Here is a 23,102-nt window from a genome sequence, read left to right as displayed (position 1 = left end):
TTAGGATCACTGTTAGCGAAAAATTCGGGATTTTTCCAGAGCGTAATCAGCCCTGCCTATTGACAAAACAAGTTACGATTACTTTTGGACCACTGAAAGCTAAATTTGTCACTTTACCACTTAAGAGAATTATTGTAAATAAACTTAGAATTTTTTCTGCCTTACGGGTAGAAGTCTCAAATTTCAACTGAATTGCTATAGATCTGTGTCTGATGCGCAAAAAACTAAACATCTTCAAAGTTACAAAATAATCCTTTAAGTATTTCTTGAGAAATTTAAAGCACTTGTTTTTTGAACCTGGGACATAGTATAAAATGTCCTTTCACTAACCTGGAGTAGACACAAAAATAAGTTAAAAAATAAAATTGTGTGAAGATAAACTGCTGGAATCTTAAGTAACTCAGATTTATTTGTATTGTCATTTAAGATTTAAAATTAATTAAATACGATTTAATTTTTTCAGTGCCTGTATCAAAGTAATACCATGTTTGGTACTATATATGTTTGATATTATACATATGTTGTGGAGGTTAAAATTTTTTAAGTTCCACTTATTTAAATTAAGAATCAAATATAAAAGATAATTTTCAAAGTAAAATCTTCATAAAACAGAGGAAGTTGATAAATAGGAATTTTATAATCAATATTTAAAGATTAAGTGTAGGAAAGAAAGGAGTAGATTTTTTAAAAATTTATTCTCGAAACATTTCTATAAATACAAAACCTTGTATATTATCAAAATTTCATCAAACACAAATGCAGGAAGAAACTAAACTTTTATTGGACAAAAATGTAGCAGATTTAAAAAACTAAATATAAATTTATACAATTAGGATTAGAAGCAAGCAATCACAAAGTTGAAAGAAACATATACTACATAAATTACAGTTAAAAGGAACATACTGAATGCAAATTTATTGAAAGTAAAGTACTATTCTATCAAAATAGGTAACACCTATACCTAGAAACTTAATTATTTAACAACTTGGTGGGAAAATTTATGTCATTGAAGTCCATCAGAAATTAATAATGAAAGGTAAATGATGAGTTTTTATGTGGACATTTACTTGAAATTTGAAAATGGTTAAACAAATATTTTTTTTTAAAAAAAAAGCAATAAAAATTACTAATTAAGAAATAAAGTTTGTTTCAGAATTAAAAAAAATATAAAGTTGGCTTACACATGACAAATATTTATTCAAAATTGGCTTACACATGACAAATATCTATTCAAAATATATCTCACAGGAAGAAAATCAAAATAAGCTAAAAAAAAAAAGTCTAAAAAGTTTAGATTTTGAACAATACTTTTGCTCTGGAGTGATAATAGTGATAGTTTTGAATAGTGATACCACTGCGAATAAGAGTCGCACAAAATAGTATCACCATACCGCAATCTTGTTTGCATGAATAACATTCCCATGTCATCATTCTCGATTTTGTAAAATCACATTTTTAACCAATAGCCACCCATCAGAAGTAAAGAACAGCTTCACTTCATTAATTTCAACACATGATTCCATACAAGAAGAAACCTTCTCTATACCACATTCTATAGCAGCTTTTTCAAAATGCCTTTATTTATGGTCTTCGATAATGTCTCTTCATCTACAAAGCAGTTCATAAGCATATTTTTTTCCCTCCAAAACTGCTTTTCTTGTAAAAGGAGTGGGCCTATTACCTTTCTTCCTCTTCAAACCAACAACTTTTGTCGTTAAACCTAAAAATATAAATTATTTTAAGGAAAAAAAAGCTAGATAAAAGAAATCATTGCAGAAGATAAAAATTGCTAAAATAAAAATAAAGTAGTTTTTAAGGACGATGGGAACCCGACATAAATAATAGAATTAATTTTTGGGCCATTTAATGAGTGATTTTTTTTTTAAATATGCAAAACAAAACAAAAAAAAAAGGAAATTTTTTTTTAATTTTAGAAAGAATTGCTAAATTGTGTATTGTAATCTCATTTGCTAAATTGTGCAGTTAGAAAAGCTAAGGAAGGGAAAATAATAAATCTGACCAAATTGAAATTGTTTTAATGCAAGATTAATATACTTGTTCCTTTCACATTATTGTTGCATTTATATTTTATAATGTTAGAGTTAAAAATTGTGTCTTTAACAATAAAAAAGATTCAAATACAGTGGTACCTTGAGATACGAATGCCCTTACATACGAGTTATTTGAGATACGAGGAATGGCCTTGCAAGCCCTTCTCGTCCTCGACAATGCTCCCGTTCACCCACCGAGCCTCGAAGTCTATAGCCGAAAATTGTGCTGTCGGCTAAGTCCGTAGCTTTGAAGGATTCGAACTCGAAGTGCCAGCGGAGGAGGAGATTGTGCCTCTGAGAAAATCCATGGACCTGGTGATGGGTGAGCATTCGGGTGTACTGCAAGAAATTGGATTCGAGGAAGAACCAGAGGTGGAGGAGGTTATCTCTACAAATGAGATAAAAGAATTCTTGGGAATGTGGAAGAGAATTTCACAGTTCGTGGAAAAGAAACACCCTGAAAAAGTTGAAACTGGTAGTACATCGGAGCTATTTAATGAGACTTGCCAAACTCATTTCTCCAGCATTCTGAAAAGGAAGAAACAAACCTCCTTGGACAGTTTTTAAATCTGGCTAAAAAAGCAAAGACCAGTGAAGAGAAAAGCAGTGACTAAAATTAAGCATATAGTAGCATTTAAGTTGTGTGTAAGTTGCATTTAAGTAACCAAAATACAAATATGCATGTACACTTTATAAAAGCAGTTTTTTCTGCTTTACATTCTCTTTTATTATGTTTTTATATAGTATTTGTCATTTATAAATACATTTTTCTTATTCAAAAACAATTGAGGGTAGCATTTTTGGGGACGGAACGGATTAATGGCATTTCAATGGGCAAAATTGCTTTGAGATACGAGCAAGGTTAGGGAATGAATTAAACTCGTATCTCGAGGTATCACTGTATATGTATTAGTGAGTTGGTGATGATGCGTTATTTAAACTCCTTTTAATTTTGTTATATGCATTTTATATTAACTTTTTGGATTTATTTCTATTTTTAAGCTTTTACAATACTATTTAAATAAAAATATTTACACAGTAAAACTTATAAAAAAAGATCATTATCATAAAAAATACTATGTCATAATTTAAAGTGAATAAAGATATTTAAAGAAATATGAATTATATTATATGTCAGCACAAAATCACTATTTATGATAATAACACTCCGAATATATTCTTCCTCAATCGGAAACAAATTGTTTACTAATATAATACTATTATAAGGGTCATGCATTAAATTATTAAGAAAATTATATTGTTATAACAGTTTGCATAACTAAAGTCAATGTACTTGCTTTACTTACAAGTATTTCATTGAATTTATTTTTAGAACACAAACATTAAATTTGCCTCAAAACTTATTTTACTTGGCCAAAAACAAATTCAGAATTTGAATTTTCTATGTGTCTTTGCTCCTAACCATATTTTATGGATACATAAAATTTAAAGCAAGGACTGCATATGAAAATTTACTATGCTCTTATATATAACTAAAATACATTTGACATTATGGCAAGGTAAAAAAACAGGGGATATTTCGTATTGTGATCTGGCGAAGCAACTACAATTGCCAAGGTGCCAAACAGATTTTAAACTTGCAAATTTTTTAAAAAATATATGTAGATAATTGCCTAGGGGTAACTACAAGTTATACCTTACGAGTCAGTCCCTTTCTATGACATTTCTTTTAGTTTCTCGCGGGTCACTGCCCGGAAGTTTCCTGGACTTTGCGATTACTCTGCCGCAGATCACGATACAGAAATCTCCATTAACAACAGTTTGAGCAACAACAATAAGTTCAAATAGATATTGTAATATTCACACATAAGTCAGTGTAAATCACTCTGAGTAACAAAATAATTTCTTAACTATACAAACAATATTATGATAGAAAATGGAGATAATTAGAGTAAATGTAGGAAAAATTTTTACCTATATGAAATGGAACAGAAATATAGATACTTGGAGATTCACATATTTTTGAACTTTCTCTTGGTGCTCAACAGGTATCAGGCTTTCTTTAGGCGAAGAACGGGACAAAGATTCGGAGAGGACATGGTCATGATCCTCATTCATTGATTTTATCTGCAAAAATTGTTTATCTGGAGACAGCAGCTGGACAATTTTGAGTAAAGGTTCTGGAAAATAAAATTTTTTTTAAACAAACTACGTATAAAAAATGTATGAACTAAACTCTATAAGGGCTTGCAGACACAATATAAAATAATAGATAGCAGGTCAGAGAACATATAAAACAAGAGTGTTAAATTGTTCTTTACAAGGTGTATAGTGACTATTGACATGGTGACATCAGGAACGATGTTGCTAATCAATTAACACATTTTAAAAATTAATTAAACAATACAAAATTTACTTACTTGGATTGGCGACTGTTATCTGTACATTTTTTTAAATGAATTCTTCCACCATGTGTATTTCAATTCCAGCGGAGCCTTATCAAATTTTTTAAATTTCTTTGAAGCATTTTGTAAAGTTTTCGCTTCTCTCTTCCAGAAGATCATCCTTTTTTCTTTTTCAAATTCATGAATGGCTATTTGTTATTCTTCATATGAAGAAAATCAAGATGCTACAAATATTGTAGCTGCCTTGACTACGATAAACAGAGATAAATTATTTTTGAAAAAAAAATCGGAGAGTCACGTGGACAGATACGCTCTATGATTGGTTAAAAATTTGATCGGTAAGATAGCAAAATGAATTTTACTGCGCCGATAATCGGTGCAATAGACACTCCGTTAAAATAAACTGCACATACATGGAAAACATTAAAAAATTTTTTTAATAATTTCGTTTTGTATTGTATATGGTAACTTATGAAAAAAGTCTAATTTAAATATTTTGAAAAAGAGCTATGAATGGTAAGAGGTTTTCCCCAAATTTAATTTTGTATTACAAAATAAAATTTTATGGCAAATGATGATACACTGTAATGATTGTTCGTACAACAAAATATTATGGTATAAGGAAATAAAACGTTTTGGTTATTAATTAAAAATTACTCATAAATATTTTTTCTAATTTTATTTAAAATTTCTACAGTCAAAGTAAGAAAATGTTTTTAAAAAAAATTATTTTTTTCTTTTAAAAATGTTCATATTTCAATGAATATTAAAGTGAGGTTTACGAAATTTTATGCTGTAATTACATGTAATCAAAGTAATTTATACTAGTAACAAGCTTGTTTCAATTTTTCTTGGCATATGATGTTCTAAAACACTCATTTTCATTTGTAATTTATTGTTGAACCCAATTAAAAATTATGAAAAAAAAAAACTTTTTTTTTTAACATCATTCACTTATACTAAGTATGAAAGCAGGAGTCTGTTTAGAAGAAATTTGGGTCCGTTAACGGACCCTTCACAAATTATCATTTCATAATTGATAATTGTCCCGCAGTGGACTGATCGTTAAGACACGGTTTCCAGCAGATCACCGAAGTCAAGCATCATTGGCTGTGGTCAGTGTGCGGGTGGGTGACCACTTGGATCAGTCTGCGTAGGGACCGAGGGTGTGCGGTATTGATCCTCGTTAAACTGTTCTACCGTAAAGTGTTCGACTTCGCGTGCAGGTCATCGGGCTACCGCGGTGGGGTGGCATTGATGGCATGTCTTCGGAGCATCCTCAGGGATGTTTCCCAGACCATCACCAATAGCCCATTGTGCAGCTCTAGTGCGACGTAAATGAACTACAACATAAAAACGGACCCTTCACAAAATAATTTATTTTTTAATCTGACCATCACAAGTTTGTTTATCTTCATAATTGTTTTGTCAATTGATTTAGTTAAGTTTCCCTTAGTTTAAATTCCAAATGTAGTATTCTAAGAAAATATTTCTACTTTTGCAAACATCGTGTGCACATTCTTATTAATATTAAATCATTTTTTTTGTAAATAAATAATGGATCAATTTATATTTATTCATAAAATTAATTAATAGAATATTATGCAAACAAAAATTCATTTCTGGTAATTTTTTAAATAAAATATTATAAATTTAAGAATTGTTTAAGTTTTCTTAATGCGTAACACTTAAAAAGTGATGCATTACTAAGTTGTGTTATTTAAAATATGTCAATTGAAATTAATTAAAAATGTGAGTGATTTTATTTCGATTATTCATCCGAAATGAATATTGTGTGTTGAGCAGTATAGGCTAAATACCAAATATTTGTGTGTTGTATCTCTAGTTTAGTAGCAGCAATTGCTGAGCAGAATCTTGTATCTATTTACAATTTAAAAACTTCTTAAAAAGATTTTTAGCAATTTTTGCTATAACTGGACCTTATTTTCACAAAAGCAGGATCCTGGTAGAAAGAATGTTACTTAACGCTTATTTTATATTCTCAAATTATGAATAGTTTTTTCTCAATTTTGCAAAAACTAGACCTTTCACAAAATGTCTGGACCACAATTTTTAATATTTTTTTTAAAAAAAATGACATTTTGGTTATTAATTAAAAATTACACTAAAAGTTCGTCTAATTTACCGTAATAAAATGCTATGGAAAAAGGTAGTTTTCTTTTATAAAAATGTCCGTATTTTCATGAATATTTAAGCAAGGTTCACAAAATTTCTTGCAGTAATAGTGAAGATAGATTATTTTTAAGAAACTGATAAGAATTAAGAAAGGTGTCTAATTTTACCTATTTATTATATTATCTGCTTTAGTAAGTTGACTTAGCATTGATTTTGTCTGGATAATCATATTCAGCCAAATTGAAGACTATTTAGCTGACCAAATGTTTTTTAATATTTGGCCATTGAGTAGTTCATTATATAAATAATTTTCCTCTCTATACAACACAAATGTAGCTTAGTTCCATCAAGAAGTCCTCCACAAAGGAAATTTTCTCTCAATACTTGATACAGCAGTTCTGAATTTTGTTCAAAATTACAAGGCAAATGAGTTGAACATTGGCAACAAACTCAAAATTGGGTTGGCTGTTTAACGACAATTATAAAATAAAAAAAATATTTGTACAAAACAATTTTTCTCAGAAACTTTTTTTTTGTCTTGAGCTTTGTAATGAAATACATTATAGGCAAAATTAAATGAATAAATTAAACTCAGTAAATAAATTTGCTTTTTTTTTTAATGTATCTATAGTTTGAATGTAAATAATTCTGAATTAAGAACTAATTTGTTTAGTCATATGCATATTCATTATGATATATTCTTGTACTTATTTCAGATAGTAAGTGACCTTAATAATCATGCAAGGCTTCTCAGCCATCAAATTGCTTGCAGAGAAGCAGGCATTTCTGGATGACCTTAGACCAAAATATATTATGTCATCGCTTTTGAGCAATAAAATAATAACTTATGAAGAGAGTAAAGAAATAATGAATGCCGTAAGTATAATGACATCCTTGACTAATGAGAAAAGTTATATTTCATTTGAACTTATAAATCTGTTATTTATTTATTTATTTTTTAATATATGTGCTGTAACAAAAATTTAATTTTCACCACTATCACAGGCTCTGTTTTATTATAATTTCATTCTGGTAATGAAACTGTCATTACTATCCAATCCTCATAATTGTGGCACAATCATCTTTATTTACTAGATATAAGACATAAATTCTTAATAATTATCTTTGTTTCTCGTTGCAAAACAGAGATTTTATTGATAACAGGCTCTGTTTCATTATAATTTTATTTTGGTAATGAGACTCTCATTACTATCCAATCCTCATAATTGTGTCACAATCATCTTTGTTTACTAGAAATAAGACATAAATTCTTAATAATTATCTTTGTTTCTCGTTGCAAAACAGAGATTTTATTGATAACAGGCTCTGTTTTATTATAATTTTATTCTGGTGATGAGACTCTCATTACTATCCAATCCTCATAATTGTGTCTCAATCATCTTTGTTTACTAGAAATAAGACATAAATTCTTAATAATTATCTTTGTTTCTTGTTGCAAAACAGAGATTTTATTGCTCAACAACATTTATTCGAATGTTACCTATGACTCATTAGCATTTGTCTACTTATTTTTTTGTAATTTTAAATTGAGCTTAGAAAGAATACAATTGTTTATCAACAGAGAACTTATCTTGGACTACTTTTTGAATATTCATGTTAAACATCACTCTTAATTTTTTTTTCTTCTATACTATTCTTATTTGTCTACTTTAACATCTTTTTGATCCCTGTTAATGAAAGGAGTTGATTAGTAAATTTTTCTTGCTAATTTTGCAATTACAAATAAATTTCAGAAGTGCTGTTGGCCGACATTTAAAAGCCGGAATAAGCTTATAAAAAGAGATCAATGCTCAGATGCTGCAGTTTTTACCATTCTTTTTTAAAATATTTAATTATTTCTTAGAATATTTGTCTTTGATGCTTTGTCTTAAAAGCAAGCTGTTTGAGGATGCAATATACAGTGAAACCTCCATTAAAGACCTCCACCTCTGTGTAGCGACCTCTTCTATTTGCGACCACTTTTGAGAGACACAAAATTTTTTCCTTAGACTTCATGTTGTAGAAAACCTTTAGGAGAGACCATCAAAACTTCTCCCAGTGCAGTGACTGGGCAAGTCTCTACATTAAATGAGGAAAAGGTCAAATAAAGAAACACGAAAAAATATCAAAACAAAAGATATTATCAAAAAGAATAAGTAGATTTAAATGTATTTAAAATATTTGTGAGTGGCTCTTATTTAGAGAATTCTTTTAAATGATCTCTGAAGTAGATTGACCACCTCATGTTGCAGTTAGAGTGTATTAAGACTATGCGATCAATGATTTAGTTTTAGAGTTTAAAGTTAAATTAGGAAATAAAGTTATTTTAGAAAAAATTAATCTTTTTAAACAAATAAACCTCTTCTCGTTTTTTAAAGCTATCTAATTTTTATGGATCTTAAACAAAAAACATAATTGTTTATTTATTTAAAATAGTTCTATAATTCATAATTGGAAATATTGTTTTACATATAATTTTATCAGTGAAGGTCATTTTTATTGATGCTAAGTTTTATTCATCTTTCTGGTTTTTATGATGCAAACACAAGTGGCGTTTCTGCACCAAGAAATTAGCACTGGGTAAAGTTACAATTTTTTGCAAAAAAACATGTACCTTCGATAACATTTTGAAATGAATGAAGGTAACCCATAAGAATGACAAACCTCCATCATTGACCATTTTGTTGTGGAACTAAGAGTGGTCACTCCTCAGAAGTTTCACTGTTTACAGTAATTCTTATCAAAAGTAAGGCTCCAAATTAATCCTGATCCAAGTTCACCTAAATCATATTTGGATTGATATGAAATAATAAACAACCGTCCCTCAGGGCAAACACTGTCAATAAAGGGATAATATGTTGATTTGGTTATTTAATATGTTCGTTTCTTGTTTTGTAATGTGTTCCAGTTGCAAAATCTTTGATTTGTTAAACTTTGGATATGGTAATTTTTGGCAGTCTGTTTTTTCTTTTTTTTTTTTCTTTTAAAGTTTAACTAACAAGCACTCTTTTAGAGTAAAAATCTTGAAGGATAATTAAGTTATCTTCCTATTCTTGCAACAAAAAATAAATTGTTCAAGTAAAAAGTGAGAAAAAGTTTGCCAAGATTAAAAAAAAAAAAAAAAAAAAAAATCAAACTTTTTTGAACAAATTGTAATTTTAAAAAAAAGAAAAAAAGAATGTTGAATTTATCAATAAAAATAGTTCTTTTAGTACATCGAATTTCAACTCTGTAGCTGTATATTTCTGGGTGGTCTGCATGGTATATTTCATTACATGTTTAACCATTAATAATTCTTAAACTTATATGAGCTGTTAAATATTCTGAGAAATACTACATCATTTTTCTCATATTCATCCGTCAAAAATAGTTTTTATTTTCCTGAAAAAAATTACCCAAATCGTAATGATGCAAGGAACACTTAAAAAAATGTCTTTTTATAAGCTTTCACCAGGAAACCTATATTTTAATGAGCTAAATGGCTTCTACTCATGTCACTTCATGTCAAATTATGTCATGTCATTTGCATCTGAGTTGTATCTTTTTTTGAAAAAAACATTTTTTTGCCTTGTATTAATTCAATATTTTACATTATATTCCAGGATAAAATAACTGCACAAGTTGAAAAACTTTTTGAATTTTTAGTTAAAAAAACATCTGATGCCATACACAAATTTATAAAAGTACTGAAAAAGGATGAAGAGGGATGTGAACCATACCCATGGTTGGCAGAAAGATTAGAAGTGCACTTTAACCAGCTAACTAATAACCTAAATGAAAGGTTAGCAAACGGAGGCGTGCCATTTCAAGTTAACTATTACCTTTCACGTGAAAAGAAAGTTGAAAGAGTTCGCACAGAATTAAAGCAAGCAGTTATAAAAGCGAAGCAAAGTGAAAATCGTCATTGGGTTGTTATGTTTGGCCCTATTGGATCTGGAAAAACCGTTTTAGCAGCTGAAGCTCTAAGGAACAATGAGTTGTTAGAAAACGAGTTTCCTGATGGTATTTTTTGGATTCAAGTTGGTCATCTTGATAGTGAAGACGAAGTTAAACTTAAAGTTAAGAAAATGTACAAGTTTTTAGATGCAGAACCTCATATTAAACTAAGTGATTCTTATGGAAATGAGCATCTGGCTAATGAGAGTTTGTTCAACATGACCTTAGATTTAAGGAGGAAAATATCAAAACTCCCCAAAATTCTTCTAATTCTGGATGATGTTAGATGTTCCAGAATTATTAAGGCATTAGATGTGGGCTGTCCTATTTTAGTGACTACAATTTATAAAGGTGTTGTAGATGATGTTTCTTCATATGTTACGTACATAAATTGTCTGGATGATTTTGTAGAAACTGAAATCAAAGAATTATTTTCACTTCATGTCAAATGCAAACCTGAAGAGCTGCCTGATGTAGTTGATGAAATTTGTATAAAATGTAATGGTTAGTATTTATCGTATTTAAAGTTTTTAATAATAACTTTTTATTTTTGTCTTTATAGTGTATTTAAAAATCTAGTTTATGATGAAATTACTGAACTCATGATTTTTAAATATTGTTTTCTTTTAAAATTATTATTACTATTCTGATTTATTTTATTATTTATTTATTTTATCTTATCTTTTTCAGCAAATTTTTAACTATTTGCTCTCCAAGCAATTACTATTTTTTTTTTTTCAAATTTGCTGTTGGTTCTGTGTTTGCTTCAATTACTTTACACAATGATTTCAATTACTTTAGCAATTGATGATTGGATTTTTACTTAGTGCATAATAAGAATAATGTTGATAAGAATAATGTTGAGTTTTAAAAAATAAAAGACACGGCACAAATCTCAATTTTTCTGTCAGCACGAACAATAAATTTTCGGCATAACAGATTGTTATTAATTTTCTGTATTAAATTTGTCTGAATACAGAAAGTAGAGCTCCTCATTGTTTCAAAGGCTTCAAAACCTTTATCAATATCATTGCTTAGCTTCAATAATTTCTTAGGGTTGATAGCATCACAAATTTCAACAATTTAATAATATCGAACATAATAAGACATCTGGAATTTTTTTTCTTCTCAATCGAATTTTTAAAAAAAAAATATAGAATTTCTTAATAGACATGAGAATCTGCTAGTTTTAAAAAATAATGTAATCGGGTAATAGAATAGCATTAGAATAGAATTTTAAGAATAGCATTTTCGGTGGAACCTTTAAAATGAGGTGATGCATTCGGGAAAACAAAAAATGCTGGAACAATGGATTAAAGCTCAATTGTATATCTGTAAAAAGTAGTAAATGATTATAGATTCTTTCAGGACTGCAGGATATTTCCAATTGCGCGAATGAGGTTTGGGGAAAATTCAGGCAGGATTGTGGGAATTTTTGGCCTAATTAAAAAATGTTGCTACCCAAATTTTTAATGTAAAAAAATTAATTGCTTAAAAAATTTTTGGTGTAAAAAAATGGGAAGAAAAGTAATTCTTGAAGAAAAAATTTTTACAAGTAAAAGAGTCTAGGACTACCTAGATGGACGAAAGTGAAAGAATATTTTCTATGATGTTAAATGTAACACAAATACCTTTCAATTACAATTTATTTAACTTCCTAAAGTTTATGAGCAGGACCTTAAATTTAGTTTTGTTAGTAAATAATATTTCAAAATATTTTCAGTTCCATTTTAAACACATATGCTAGTTTCAGGGTTGGGTTTTTGACGTCAAAAAGTGGTTTTTGACATGACAAGGGTATAATACTGGTTTAAACCGTCAAAAATGTCAAAAACTGAAGTTTGCCAAGAAAATATATAAACTTCAAAACTACCAACAGTTGCCATGCATTATATTGAAATTTAATTATACTATAGGTAATCAGCAGGTTTTAAAATATTTTTTAATTAAAATTAAGGTAAAATAACAGATTTAAAATCTCAGAAATTTATATTCAAATGCATGAGCAGAAAAACTTTGCACAAAAATTTTTTAAATATTTATATTTTGAAAAAAAATTTTTTTTTTTTATACTTAAGAAGATTAAAAGTTTATTACTATGCATTTTTGACATATAAGGAACATATAACTAATATTTATAAGGAACTTACAAGTTATGTTGTATAAATACAAACTTGATACAAGTGTATAAAAAATTCTTTAATGTTATACCGAATATCTTTATTATCCAGTATGTTAATTTGAATTTAAAAGTAGTTATATTTGTGAATAATGATAAATATAATTCATATTGTTTATTATATTTATTTATAATTATTACACTTATCATTTTAAAACAATTTTTACCTCTTAATTTTTTTTCTCCACTTGTATTAAGAATACAAATAATGCACATCTTGAAAGCAAGAAGTAAATATTCAACAGCTGAATATTTAGATATTCAACAAAACTATATAGTATTCAGCAAAATGAAATTCACAAGTATTTGGATAAACTAAATTTTCAGCATAGTAAATGAATAGGCTGAATATACTGTAAATCGACACTAACTACTCTGTGTATTTAACAGAAAGCGACACTAACTACTCTGTGTATTTAACAGAAAGCACTTAAAATTTGTAATGTCTTATGTTAAAAAGATTATTAAGAAGATTTAAAAGAATATTAAAAAGATTTTTCTTTAAAAGATGTCTAATGTACAAAACTGCTAATGTTTATCTTTAAAAATGTCTAATTTTTAGTATAATCTATACTATACACTAAATTTGGTTATAAATAAGTTTCTTAATAATATCACTGCAGATTTTCAATAACACATGAAAATGAATACATAATATTACAAAAGATGTGAGCTTTCAAAAGTACAAGATTTTGGTTACTATTCAAAATATAAGTGTTTCTTCAAAATGTTAAATTTATTTTTTCTAGAACATATTTAGAAACACTATCCTTTATAAAAAAAATATATAAATTTTATGCATTAAATTTCACATATGAATATAGGTTTTCGACATTTTTGACAGTGAGGTTTTTGACATGATGGATTAAACCATGGTTTAAACTGTCAAAAACTGTCACATGTCAAAAACCTGCCAAACCTGGCTAGTTTATTCAAGAATTCAATGTTTAAAAATCGGGCATGCCTGAAATTTATGCTATTGCTTATGAAAATCAGAAAAATTTGACAAAATCATTCAAAAAATAATCATGCAAAAGTCAGGGAATTTTTATTTATGAGTGTTCTGACTGCTTGAAAAAAATCTTTTATTTGTGAAAAAAATCACAAAATTTGATTTAAAGAAACAGAAATTTTAACCTTTTAGGATCACCAATGGTTGCTAGTCTGATTGGAAATGTGATGCGAGATTTCAATGATGAGGCAAGATGGATGAATCTGAATGAGAAACTTGCTGAGAGTGTCAACAAAGCTGTTCGTAAGAGGCGTATCTCTAGAGATGAGTGGGCGGAAAAGAAAAATTTGATTAGCTTTTGCATAAATGAGCTTGAAAAATCTTATTCAGATCTAAAGAAATATTTCTTAGATTTTGCAATATTTTACAGAGATTTCTCTGTTCCTCATACAGTAAGTAAAAAAAATTTCTCACTGAATGCGAAAAATTTGCATGCGAATTTTTCGCACGCAAATGAGAACCTGATTGGTGAAAATTTTTCACCTGTGAAAAAACTCCTATCAAGTTCTCATTTGTATTCACTTTTGTTTTGTTTTTGCCTACAATAAAAATTGCGTGTTAAGATTTTGGAAGGTCAAAATTAGTTTTTGATTTGACGTTGGAGAGGTGTTAAAAGTGCACCAAAACCTATGAATTTGAAAATAGTTAAAATAGCACTTGGATCTAATGCGATCCAATATAAGTTTTTCAATTTTTTCTTAGTTTTACTGAAATAAAATTTCTGCAAAATCTAGCTATGACTGCAGAGTTTTGTACAGAAAGATTTTGACAGAATAGTAAAAATCAAGGGTTTTACTGTTTTGTCAAAATCTTTCTGATCTATCTAAACTTCATCCATAGATTTTACATGATTATACCAAGAAGGCAAAAACCTTGCTAGCACTTTGCACTATTTATGTTGTTTTTTTTTTTAAATTTGTTCATTTATTTATTTATTATTATTGTTATAATTTTAAATGAAGTAACAAAGTTTGTAATTAAAACTTTTTTGCATGATTTTTTTTTCTTGTCTAAACTAAAGATTTTAGACTAAATTATTAGCTATATCTGCCATGCTCTTAGTTGAAAGAGCACAAAACTTGATGATAATTTAAATTTCTTAAAAAATGTAACTTATCTCTTTTTGAAATATCAAATAAATATTTTCTGAGTAGTAATAAAGATAAGAAAATTTCATTTTATATTGTTTTAAATTTATATTATTTTTGCATAAATAAGTAAATTTTTATTGAAGTGAGTTTTTTTACTGTTTTAATTTTTTTAACAAAAAAAAATAAAGGTTATTTGTTGTTAAATATTTTTGTAGCTTCAACTTCTTTAGCAGGATACATGTATTATTTTGTAATAAATTTTAAACTTTATTTTCTGTCTTACTTAAAAGTAAATTAATTTTATTTAATCTTATTTAACTTTGTGTTGAGTAATTCTCTGAAAATAGTAAAGTCGAACCCAAATATAGGGAACTGTCTGCAGATTCAGCAATAAGTCCACTATAGATGATCGTTAAATATATCTAAATTCTTGACGAAATTACTTTTTAGTGTATGACAAATATATTGTTGGAAATAGTGATTACGATAGTTCATAATTTATTTATAGATTTTTAACTGGTTAAATATAAATTAAATATTTTTTAAAAAAAAGTTAATTTTTACATTCTATGGAAGAAATTAGTAACTTTTTATTGACTACAACTTGATTTTAAGTACAATTCAGAAATAGTAATAAGTCAAAAAATTGTATAGTTCGGTAAGTTTGGTTAGTCGTTGTTATTTGCTAAATATTGTTAGTAAAGCAGATTTTATTATGTGCTAAATAAAATTTTATAAAAAATATTGTGTCACTAAAATTGAAATGATGCAGATGCTTTTTGATAATTCTGTAAATTTTCTACATAACTGAACGTAGCTAAAATTTAACTAAACAAATTTAAAATAATTTGCTTCTTATTTTAATAACATAACAATCACATAATGTATTTATAACTTATTTGTAATGTAGTGTTACTTTTCAATTTATTTTATTATGCTTTGTTAAATTCTTCATAAAAAGTTTTACTGATACCAGTGTTTATAAGTTCGCAATTATGAGTGATGATCATGCAATAATTAGATTTGACCTGATGTCTTATTGTGAAGAAATTCCATCATTTGCAATCACAACTACTGCAAATCTAAAGTTAGAGGAATTTTTAAAAAAAAATAAAATAGCCCTGAGGAAGTAACGCAAATCTGAGGTCCAGTATGAAAGAACTACCAATTTTTCAACTGTCCACTATAAGTATATAAAATAACATTAGTTAGATGGTAGTTCAGAAGCGACATTTGAAAAAGTTCACAATATTGCAAGTTTGTTATAGTGAGTTTTGACTGTATTTTAAAATAAATTTCATAAGCCATACACTAAAGTGAATTCTATTTATTTAAGGTTCTTACTCTTCTTTGGGAAGGCTGTATGAGTCCATTTGAGATTCAAGATTTTATGCAAGAATTATATTGCAAGTCTCTCGTTCAGATTGAAAAGGGAGAAAATGGTGAGTGTTCCTACAAACTCCAGAGCATTTGTCTTGAGGTCTTAGTGGACATGTGCACAAAAGAAGAGGTAAGTGTCTAGTGTTAAAAGTTTTAATAAATTCTTTCTATTTTCTTATTTTTAGAGAAGTCTATTTTCTTATTTTTAAAAAAATGTATAATTGCATTGCAGCTGGCATTTTTGTGTTTAAGGCATTGCAATTACAGCAAACGCTTGACTCTCCTGAATCCAGGAAAATTGGCAAATTCCGAATCGCAAAAAATTCTACATACTTTAGCTTTTTATATCTAGTTTTTATTTTTTTTTTATTAATGATCATGGGAAATCTGACCTTTATAAATGTAAGAATATAGGACTAAGTCTTTTTTTTTTACACCGCTTTGTTAGTGATTATAAAAGTTTGGTTAATAAATGTAACAAGTGCAGAAAGATTATATCAAAGAACATATTAAAAAAAAACCAAGTATTAATGAGGCACTATTAAAAAATTTTTTTTTAAATTTGCAATCAAATTAATTTGAATACAAGCCCATAAAAATTTACAAGCAAATTTGTGAAGGTTATTATGAACAATTTATCTGCTTTGTTGAATTGTAAATAAGTTATTCATATCTATGCTATTTTATATTCATATTGCAAATTATCTTCGTTATAAAGAAAATTGTGTTTTGCATACTATGCTAACTTTTTTATTGGGATGCTTTTCTCCTCCTTGGCCAAACTCGGCCATTAGAAGGAGTAAACTGAATATGAGAGAAATGCTTTATGCTTTTTTATTATTAAATGCTATATGATTAAAAATGCTTTTAATCGTCTTTGCTAATTTTCCAGAAGTGTCACCCATCTGGAAAACCTTGAATACCTAGAATTATCAGGGAATTTTTTTTGATAAAACCTGGAAAAATCGGAGAATTTTAAAGAAAAACTGAGCTATTTTTTCCCGATTTTCTTAATTTTACTATTTTACCATCCATTATAACTACTTTTCCTAGACAGAAATTTATCACCAAAAGGTCGAAATATCTCCAAATTAGCAATACTCTGACATCAAAATTTGCTCCGGTATAACTCTGTTAAACTAGATAAAAACACCACATGAAACTCTTCCATGGAGACTATTACTTCTTTGAGATTATGCAGTTTGGGAAAGGTGAAGAATGTGGTGGGGTGAAAGAAGGGGTTGGGATATTTGCTCCTGCCTGTAAGAGCAGAGGATTTTCTTTTTTGTCTTCTTTGTGGACCGAATCTATTTATCGTTAAGTTAGTTACGATGTATTGTAGGCATTTTTTTCTTTTGGCAAAATGGTTTAAAAAGTTTTAGTAATTCTAATTTTATAAAGTTCTCCAAAACATTTTTGGTGATAATTTTATAGCAATTTTTCTGGAAGATTTTGTACTCCCATCCAATGAAATTGTTGAATTGTTTTATCTTCATAAAGCCAATCAATCGCACATTTTTTTAATTTCCTTTTGTCCTTTTCAAACATATATTAGTTAAAAATAAGGCTCTTTTAAGCTTCAACTATATATTGCTAACATTAAATTATATTCTTTTGTTTTCGTTCTGCACTCAACGTGTACAGGTCTCTAGTTGAAAAACAATTAACAAATCTAAACTAAAATAAGCATGCGGATAGATTAGAATTTTAAAATATTTTGATTTCAACTAAAAAGAAAGAATGAAATTCGAAGAATTTTATATACTTTTTTTAATGGAATACACAACAAAAAATTTGACAGTTTTACATTTGCGACATTCCTTTTTAAATACTTAATATCTCTGTAAATAGCAGTGCTATTTCAAACAAGCAACATTATTTACACATTTGACTTTTGATATTGGTTTAAAGAAAATATGATCAATGAATTTTGCAAAGAGGATAGATATGGAGAAAACACAAATACATTGAAATAGCTCTATGTTAGTGAATGTAAAACAGAATAGCAAAGCAAAGATAAGACATCGATGCAAAGATATTAATGTATGATTGCTTGGGATTATCTTCTTTTGCTGAATAAAAATATATTAAACTATACTTGTCCGAGATTTTTTGGATCATTCTATATTTGCCATTTGGTACACTTTGTGCAAAAACTACTTAATATTGAAGTAACACATTGAAATATTATACATTAAATAAAAGCAATATATTTTACAAGCTAAACATATTATTTTCTCCATATGTATCTTAATTTTTTTTTAAATTAATGTTGCACCCAATTATTAAAATTTTGAAAAGGGAAAAGCAAAATCTGGCTAGGTTGTTAAAATAAATCTAAATCTAATTTTTTCATGATTATATACTAAAAAGAAAACAATTTAAATAAAATACTTTAGAATAATGACACGTTTCTTGGGGATTAAATACTCATCCTATACTTCATAAGGAAAGAAACATGTTTACCTAGAAATTTTAAAACTTATACCTGGAAATCCTGGAAAAATCAGGGAAATTTAAAACCTAATTTGAGTGGTCACCCTGTTTTCACAAATGAATTGGTGTGAGCTATTTATATATCCTCTTTCCCTTCAAAGAAAGTAAAATATATAGTTTGTTTAGCCATTAGTATGTGAGAATTATTGCAGTCATACTAGAATTTATCTAGATTTTTTTCCCCTCACAAGATTATACCCAGACAATTGTGCTGCCAGCATTTTTTATAATTATTATTATTATTAGCTTGTTTTAGATTTTTGAAACATTTATTTCGAAGAAGGAAATTTTTTCGTCCATTGGATTTTGCCAGTTTTTACAAAATTTCAGTAAATTCTGAAATAATCTAAAAACAGACCTATATTATCCTATTATAAATCTAAAATTACTAACCAAATAATTTTTATTACTTTAAAGTTTTAAGAAAAAATCTTGCCAAGTGCAAAAAAATGATCAAGTATCATTGCTCCCAATCTAATAAAACAAACATATCTCACCTTTTTTTCTTCTTTTTTTTTTAGGTATCATGTTGTCAAATATTATTAAAGCATCAAAAGCTTGTTAAGAACAAACATTGTTAAGAAAAAAAAATAACATTTTTAGAAAATAGGGGGAAATGGCTCATAAGTAATATTGTTATGTTTAAAGTATTGTAATTAAGCTAACATAAAAAAGCAGAGTTCTAGTAAACAAGTATTTGAGTATATTTTAATTTTTTAGTAAAGGGGTATATTTATAGAATCAAATGTCAGAAAACTGAATATTCTGACTGACAATTGTGATACTGAATATACTGACATTTGTCAGTATCCAGCCAAAATACTGTTTAGTGTATATTTAGTAGCATTGCTGATTTATTTAATAACTTCAATTGTTTTGTTAATTTCATTTTATTAATGAGTTAAGTTTTTATTGTTAAATCCAAAATTGAAATAATATGTATACTAATTTTATGCATTCATCTGTGTTGTACTGAGTAATAATGACCTATTTTTCATTTGTAGATAATAGAACGACACCAGATATTTGTGAACAAAATAATGAATAAGTGCTTAATTGATGATACAATTGATCTTTCATTGTTAGATGATAAAGACTACATACCTTACACTCTTGGTTATCATTTATATATGGCTAAGAGGTATGATTTGCTAGAAAAAGTTTATTTTGACTTGAATTTTCTGGAACAGAAAATTCGTAGATTCGATCCTGTTGATTTATTTCTGGATTTTCGAAATTATGGAGAATTCTTTCAAAATGTGAGTTTGTATTTTTTTTTTTTCGAAAAGTTTATAACAATTTAAAATATATTAATATTTAAAAAAAGTTAAACATTCATATAATTTCTTTTCTTTTATCTAAAATTTACAAGCTATGATTATTCATATTTCAAGATGCTAAGACCAACTTATGGGCTAAATTAAACATACTGATTTAAATGAGTTCTTATTTGTGCTAACTTTCACGAGCTGAATTTTTTTTTTTCTTTTTCTGGGAGGAAAAGTTTAGGAGCTGGGAGAAAATTTATTATATTTTATTTATGAAATTAAATTTCTTAGAACAAATATTGATTAGTGCAACCTGAAAGTTTCATAGCTAGATACATTTCATATGCCTCATTTAGAAGATATATACTCTTTTAAATCTTAGATATTACGCGCCTATTTACTCAGAGGTGATAATATTGTGAAGGGATTGACTACTAGGACTTAAATAACAGGGGTGACCCCAAATATGCTAATTAATTAGTGCAGAGGATATTATATGTTACAAAACCAGACACAAAAATGTACTTTCTCTGAATAAACATACCTTTTATTTTGATTTTAGATTCTCAAAATATCACATTTAGCCGCAATCTGGAAAATATGGACTGAATGACTTGTTTAAGTTGAGCAGTCAAATGTTTGAACTCCTTAATGTTAATTTTATGTATTTCCCCATATCTCAATAACTTTTTGAGTGAATCGGAACATTTTCACACACAATTAAAAAATTCGTCTACCCAAAAATAATTAAATGCAAAAAAAATTGTTTTTACAAATTTTTATTTATTTAATAACAGTAAAAAGAAAGAAAGAAATTTAATTGTGAGGTATACAAATTTTTACATAATTTTAAAGAGTATAATTTAATGTCACGAAATTTTAACTAAATCGATTGAATAATTCCTGAGAAGTCTAATTTTAAAAGTATTTTTGGGTCTGAATTTGTAACTCTAAATATCGTATGCATGTCTTATCTGCATTAATTAAATAGCATATTTGTGGCCACCCCTTTAAAGATCTGATCACTAGATCAAAAGTTTTTCATATAGATTTTATATTACCACTGTATTTGAAATTTTTGTTTCCTCTAACTTGAAACTTTTTCTCAATAAAATTTCTATTTTTTGCTTTTTCATTTATTTATTTTAGAATTTTCTTTTCTTTTAAATACAGTCTATTTTATATTTTTTCCTTTTCCTACTCTAAGTAATAGATTCAGTTACTAAAAAGAGCACTTTTTTTTTTTTTTGCAGAAAAGAGCACAGTTTTTATTTTAGGTTAATTATTGTAATGTGAATCTTTTCATCTATAGCATACTTTTTAAGTTCTGTTGTTTTGCTTTGCCCCTTACTTCCCAAATCAAAAATTATCTATTTAGTAAGGTAATATTAAATGATATGAAATTGGCAAATGGGAAATTTTTTCGGGGGGGGGGGGCACTGTGCTATGTACGCCTGTATATGGTTTTTGTTCATCTGATTCTAAATTTTTGTTAAAATAATAAAATTGTATAGGCTTTTAAATTGTGTAATTTTTTTAGTGGGCAGCCACTTAAATTTCAAAGTTTGCTTTTATAAAAGTTTTGAAAAATTAATATTTTTTCAAACAATCCTTATATATTATTATTATTAAGCATCATATATTATAAGCTTATTTATACAAATAAATTTCTTTAAAATATCATTGATGTGAAATTTGAATTTTTCTTTATTTTCAGAAAAATGACGTTGAGATGTTTAAATCATTTGTACATCGCTATGCTGATAAAATACGTTTTATAGAAAGTGACATTGTTCAGTTAGCTCTTTTTGAACCAAATAATTCTGCTGTTTATCAGAAAGCTAAAATAATAGCACAGAAAAAAGGCAAATCTTATTATGATTGGTGGTAAGTAGGTGTACTTTCATATTATTTTGTTGTTGTGATTTAAACATTGTATATCATCTATGATAAAGATATTTTAATATGTATCTATATTGCATATAAATATTTTACTTAAGTACTAAAGGACTTTGCTTCTGCTCATTATCACTGTTGAGAATATTTAGACAGTTTTAACATGCCAAATTTTGTAAACAAATCTGAGCGGAGAAGGAATTCTTTAGTGTTTAAATCTCTCCGATGATGATGAAAGTAAAAATAAAAAAATTTCCTGTATTATTTTTGATTAGATCTCTAAGATATTATTTCTCAAATCCTTTTTCAATATTAAAGTATTTTTCTTTTTTCAATATTTACTTTCAGTAATAAAGAAGAAAATAAAATGAACTTATTTCATTTCTGTTCCATGCCAGTAGAGAAATTGTCACACACAACTTACAATTCCAATTCTTCCCTCATGGCTGTTGTTGGAGACAAAGCTCTTGTAAGTAATACTACTTTCATTGTAATTAGCAGTTTACTTTTATTGTAATCGACAAATATGTCATGATATAATTAACAATTTATTCTTTAAACAGTTTTGTATTTTATGCTTTTTATTTATTTTGTACTACTTGAAAACCAAGTGCTATTCAGGCTAATAAAATAAACATAATGAATTTAAACTATGTATTTGCAATAATGTTTCAAATAATGTTTTCAAATTTAGTATTTTTCGTTCTATTTTCAATTAAAAAATTTGGCAATGACAAAACAGAGCAACATGTTACTTCATGTTAACATGTTAAAAATTTTATTAATTTAAGCAATATCTTTTCTTAAGAAGATGCTATATTGCAGAAGATACACTTCAAGTCAATTTCTCTTTCACTTCCATGAGTAATTTAAGGTACAGAAAAAGTGAGTTAAGGTTACCATAAAGTTTCAATTGCTGATTGCCATAATTTAAATTTTTTTTTTTTTTTTTTTTTGGAAAATGCAAACAAATTATGGCAGGATTACTTATAATTAAGCAGTGAAGCTAATTCTACAATTTAATTAAGATAATCTTGTTGTCTAAATATTTATTTTGTTCATATTTGTTTAATCCATAGTATGGAACTTTCTTTCTAAGTTGCATGTGTCAAATTATTGCTATCTGTCTAACGATACAGTGGTTGAATTGGAACCTAATTAATTAATATAACAGAGCATCATCTATCAGAAATACTTATCACATAACTACCCCTACCCCTGATAAACTCTCAGTTCATTGCAAATTAAACACTTCAAAATATTAAATAAAGTTTCATTTCCAAATGTGAAG

At 27.4% G+C, this 23,102-nt stretch overlaps 1 protein-coding gene and 1 long non-coding RNA gene across 7 annotated transcripts in view; one reads left to right on the top strand and one right to left on the bottom strand.

The window, feature by feature from the left end:
• The window catches only part of LOC107456226 (apoptotic protease-activating factor 1), a 48,195-nt gene that overhangs the window by 5,092 nt on the left and 20,001 nt on the right, over window positions 1-23,102 (top strand). For 2 of the 6 annotated variants that reach the window (XM_043045939.3, XM_043045944.3), the window contains exons 2-8: window positions 7,270-7,429; window positions 10,156-10,993; window positions 13,813-14,072; window positions 16,108-16,281; window positions 19,652-19,906; window positions 21,633-21,802; window positions 22,160-22,280. In XM_043045939.3, coding sequence (XP_042901873.1) covers window positions 7,292-7,429; window positions 10,156-10,993; window positions 13,813-14,072; window positions 16,108-16,281; window positions 19,652-19,906; window positions 21,633-21,802; window positions 22,160-22,280 — 1,956 coding nt within the window. In that variant the 5' untranslated portion in view covers window positions 7,270-7,291. Of the gene's footprint in view, window positions 1-4,782; window positions 4,934-5,733; window positions 5,820-5,965; window positions 6,043-7,269; window positions 7,430-10,155; window positions 10,994-13,812; window positions 14,073-16,107; window positions 16,282-19,651; window positions 19,907-21,632; window positions 21,803-22,159; window positions 22,281-23,102 lie in introns of those variants that run through there. The other 4 variants (XM_043045942.3, XM_087166139.1, XM_087166144.1 and 1 more) reach the window with 4 other exon arrangements.
• On the bottom strand, window positions 758-4,822 carry LOC147816505 (uncharacterized). The gene is made up of 3 exons (XR_015434784.1): window positions 4,433-4,822; window positions 3,987-4,192; window positions 758-1,720 (listed from the first exon to the last, which is right to left on the bottom strand). It is a non-coding gene; the product is annotated as an uncharacterized LOC147816505 (long non-coding RNA).

This window comes from Parasteatoda tepidariorum, chromosome 1 (assembly GCF_982258835.1).
Source record: "Parasteatoda tepidariorum strain Cologne lab strain chromosome 1, Ptep-v5.0, whole genome shotgun sequence".
Classification (NCBI taxonomy): Eukaryota; Metazoa; Arthropoda; class Arachnida; order Araneae; family Theridiidae; genus Parasteatoda; species Parasteatoda tepidariorum.
Note: the sequence above shows the minus strand (reverse complement) of the source record. Positions and strands in the feature narration are given on the sequence as shown.